The sequence below is a fragment of the Andrographis paniculata genome, unplaced genomic scaffold, assembly GCF_009805555.1.
Source record: "Andrographis paniculata isolate CXL003 unplaced genomic scaffold, ASM980555v1 Contig52END, whole genome shotgun sequence".
NCBI lineage: Eukaryota > Viridiplantae > Streptophyta > Magnoliopsida > Lamiales > Acanthaceae > Andrographis > Andrographis paniculata.
Window position 1 is genome coordinate 1,892,506 of NW_026137587.1, and position 4,189 is coordinate 1,896,694.

Genomic DNA, 4,189 nt, shown 5'->3' on the forward strand with positions numbered 1-4,189 from the left:
TTTGTTTAAATGTAACATAATTTCATTCTAAATGTGACATACTAATATGTGATGCAAAACTCTGAAAGAAAATCAAAACCAGATAACCAAAATCTGAATGTCAGTTTGGTTGACTACTAACTACGGTTAAAAGGATGGGCGGAGTTTACAAATAAAAAGAGAAGTGGTACATTATTTCTTTATAATATATAATATTTATAAAAATAAAAAAATACTTAGGAAATAACTTTCATCAGGATTTTCCGGAACACACATCCTTCTATTCACACCGTTTCAGTTGAATTTATCATCTCTGAGTATTCAAAAAATTTCCTGTCGTTCCTAATTTGCAGAGCAGCAATTTTTCAAGCAGGCGCATCCACTAAACACATTGCCGTTCACAAAGGTAGTTATTTAGAATGTCCGAAAGGTTTTCTTAATCAAAATTTGCTTTTGTGGTCACAATTTGATCCGATCATTGTTTCAATCAACAATCTTTGTAATGAATTGTCAAATTATGTGGAGAGACCATATGATTATGCATGCGGTTTGAAGATTTTGAGAAGTTAGGGTTTTTCGATAACCCCAGTGTTCCTTTCCTGGTCTTTATTCAATTTTAAATTCTGCCGTTGAGGTTTTTCCCATTTTTTTAACTTCTTCTCCGTTTATGTTTTTCGCCTGCATCTCATTCGTCAACAAAATTTATTTTGAAGAGCAAATAATTTTTATGTTTTTATATATTTTGCGCAGATAGTTTACTAATTTAGCGCTTCTCTATTAGTATGTGATTTTGGAGATTTGATTTCAAGGTTGCAATTAGATCCGAAAAGTCTTAAAGACATTTACACTTTTAACCTATTAGGAACTTTTGAAGGCACAAATCATGTTAAAATCTGGAAGCACACATTGAATGATAGAGGGTTGAAAACATGTGGTTTGAGGATACATATGTTAATATAATTTTGTTTGTATACAAAAAGTAGTAGCAACTTTGGTGCCACACATATTCTTGAATCCAAAATTCAGGTAATATGGGTTATCTTATTTGTTGTTACGCCATTTTGGGTTTGCGCTAGTTTGACATATCCTTATATTCGTGTACATCATCAATACTTGTAAATGAAGCCGTACATGGGAAGAAAATAAATAGTAACTCGATGTTATGGAATCTAGATCATATTACAGCGCCACAATATTTTAGAACAAACATTGAATGCTAATTTTACTTGAAGATTATTTATGGATTGTCATACATCAATCATGCAGTCACTATATGCTTTTTGCTTTATTTCATGAATCTTCTTTTTTTCTTTTATTTGTTCTCATATGTACTCTTGTTAACTATGAGTGCAGTATTTGAGGTGAAAAAAGAACAAAAATGGAATGCAACAAGGAAGAAGCCATAAGGGCAAAAAAGATGGCTGAAAATAAATTACTTGAAAGAGACTTTCAGGGAGCCAAAAGGTTGGCTATGAAGGCACAGAACCTCTTTCCGGGACTGGATGGGTTGTCACAGTTCATTGAGATTGTCGATATGCACATCGCCAGCAGCCACAAGTTAGGTGACGCTCCTGATTACTACGGCATATTGGGGGTTGCTCCATCGGCTGATGATGATACACTGAAGAGACAGTATCGAAGAATGGCCCTCTCCCTGCACCCTGATAAGAACAAGTCAATAGGGGCAGACGCTGCATTTCAGATACTGTCGGAGGCGTGGAGTGTACTGTCTGGAAAGGAGAGCAGAAATGCATATGATTCGAGGATCAACGTACTGTCTCGGAGCCAAAGTGGCAGCGCTGCTTCAACAAGTACACCTACGGCCTTTCCAACTTCTGTTCATCACCAACAAACTTCTCCATATCCTACAGCAAGTCCGCAGTACGGCTTTCATGCAGAATTGCTGAGAAATGCACAATACACGAGCTATGGTGTGCCTTTCCCTCAAGGAGTGTTTGCAGGACTGTTAAATCCATTTCTTCAAGGTAATAGAGCTTACCAGAATCTATCCCAAGGAAGCTGGAATTTTGGATTCACACCAGTCCCCAATGTAATGTATCCACCAGTTGGAGTTCATAATCCATTCCAACCTCAAATGTCTTCAATGAGGGCAACTGCATCAGGCCTTTTTTCTCCACATCCAGCAGCTCATTATGGTAATGCTCCAAACACAGCGCAGTCGAGTTCAACTACCAACCAGCAAAGACCGGATTCATTTTGGACTAAATGTAGTTGGTGCAGAACACATTATGAATACCATAACTTGTATCTAAATAAATTTCTTGAGTGTCCTCGGTGCAAAGAGGCTTTCAGGGCAACAGAGATCCCTGCTCCTAACCTAAAAGCCCGAGGCTCACGCTGTTGGAATGTCTATCGACACACTGAGGATCTATCGACCTTCTTGAGTCGTTTGAGAAGTGTGCCTTCATCAGTTCCTGTAAACAGCAGAGACATTCCTCCGGTGATTATGGAACCAACTCCATCTCCGAGTTCTGCATTGAGAAATCCATTAATGGAGGAACCGATTAAGAACTCTGATGCTGATTGCTCAACAAGTACGGAAGGAACGGGAAAGAAGCCTGGTCTTTCTATCCTGAATGTTGGGAAGCCAGAGAGCATCATAAGAGCAGATTTTCAGAAGGCAGAAAATGCCACATTTAGGGCATCTTCAGTAAAAGTGAATGTCGATATTTCTGGCCCTGCTAAGCAGAAACTACCGATGAAGTCTTATACCAAGGGGCTATCGCATATGGAACTACGTGGTCTTCTGATAAAAAAGGCGAAGCATGAACTTGTAGGCCAGCTGAAGAAATTCGAGTTGGAACATTCATTGAATAACTTTCACACTGAAGATACTGAGACAAGGAGCGGTGGCACATTTCCTGATCTGAATGTGGAAGCTCATGATGTGGAAGCCTGTCTCAATGAAACTGTATCAATGTCTGTGCCAGATGCCAACTTCCACAATTTCGACAATGGAAGAGTGGAGAATTCCTTCTCCAACAATCAGGTATGGGCTGCATATGACGACGATGATGGTATGCCGCGATATTATGCCTTGGTTCATAATGTGATTTCCAGATCACCTTTTAAGCTCGAAATCTGTTGGCTGAACTCCAAATCCACATCTGAGTTTGGATCATTTGAGTGGATTGCTTCTGGATTCACAAAGACTCTTGGAGATTTCCGGGTGGGGAAATCAATAACAATTAACAGGTTGAATTCATTCTCTCATCCAGTGATATGGAAAAAGGGTCCAAGAGGAGTGATCCACATACTTCCAGCAAATGGAGATGTTTGGGCAGTCTACAAAAACTGGTCCTTCCAGTGGAGCTTCAACACTGAAAAGGATGTAATTCATAAATACGAGGTGGTTGAGGTGCTCGGAGATTATAATGAAGATCACGGAGTCATGGTTGTACCCCTTGTGAAAGTTGCTGGATTTACAACACTCTTCCGCCAAATCCCCGACAACAATGTGGTTTGGACAATTCCGAAGGAGGAGATGTTCAGATTCTCCCATCAGGTGCCAATGTTTAAGCTGGAGGGGATGAAAGATAAAGATGCACCTGAGGGGTGCTATGAACTCGACCCGGCAGCTCTACCATCAGAACTGCTCAAGATTATAACAGAAGCTGAAGCAGCCGAGGCAACCACTCAGAGGGTTTCTGAGCATCGTGCCCTTGTTGAAACGATGGATCCAAAATTAGTTGAGGGTTTTCGGAAGGGAAATGAAGGTTCCAAACTTCTAAAGACGTATTTTAGAAGAAAGAAAGGCAGGCAGGCACAAGGTGAAGAAGACAGAGAATCTGTGAACAATTCCATGAATGAAGAAACTTGTATATGACTTATGTGTTTCTCATTCTGATCATCAAAATGTGTATAGATGTAGAAAATTGTAATTTGTTAAGGATGAAAAATTCATCCTTTATAGAAGATGCAACAATATTGGAACTATCATATTCTTACTTCAAACGTTTGGATATATGATATATATTAAGATCTTTTTTTATCATGAATTACAGCAAGTTCAAAATTAGGCATCCAAGTAGTTTGATTTTGCATACTTATTATGCATTAAACATGGCAACTATATACTTGTTTATCATAAATACTTATTGGCTTTGGTCAAATAAATTGAGCCCAATTAGATAGATATACATTAGGGTCCAACAATATGTTTTGAGAAAAACAAAAAAAAAAAAAAAAA

The 4,189-nt window shown here is 38.7% G+C and overlaps 1 protein-coding gene across 1 annotated transcript; it reads left to right on the top strand.

Annotated features, from left to right (window-relative positions):
• The first annotated feature begins 1,357 nt into the window (after positions 1-1,357).
• Positions 1,358-3,826, top strand: LOC127254376 (uncharacterized). The gene has a single exon (XM_051279467.1). It carries the CDS (start codon positions 1,358-1,360, stop codon positions 3,824-3,826), a length of 2,469 nt encoding a protein of 822 aa, XP_051135424.1.
• The last annotated feature ends 363 nt before the right edge of the window (positions 3,827-4,189 follow it).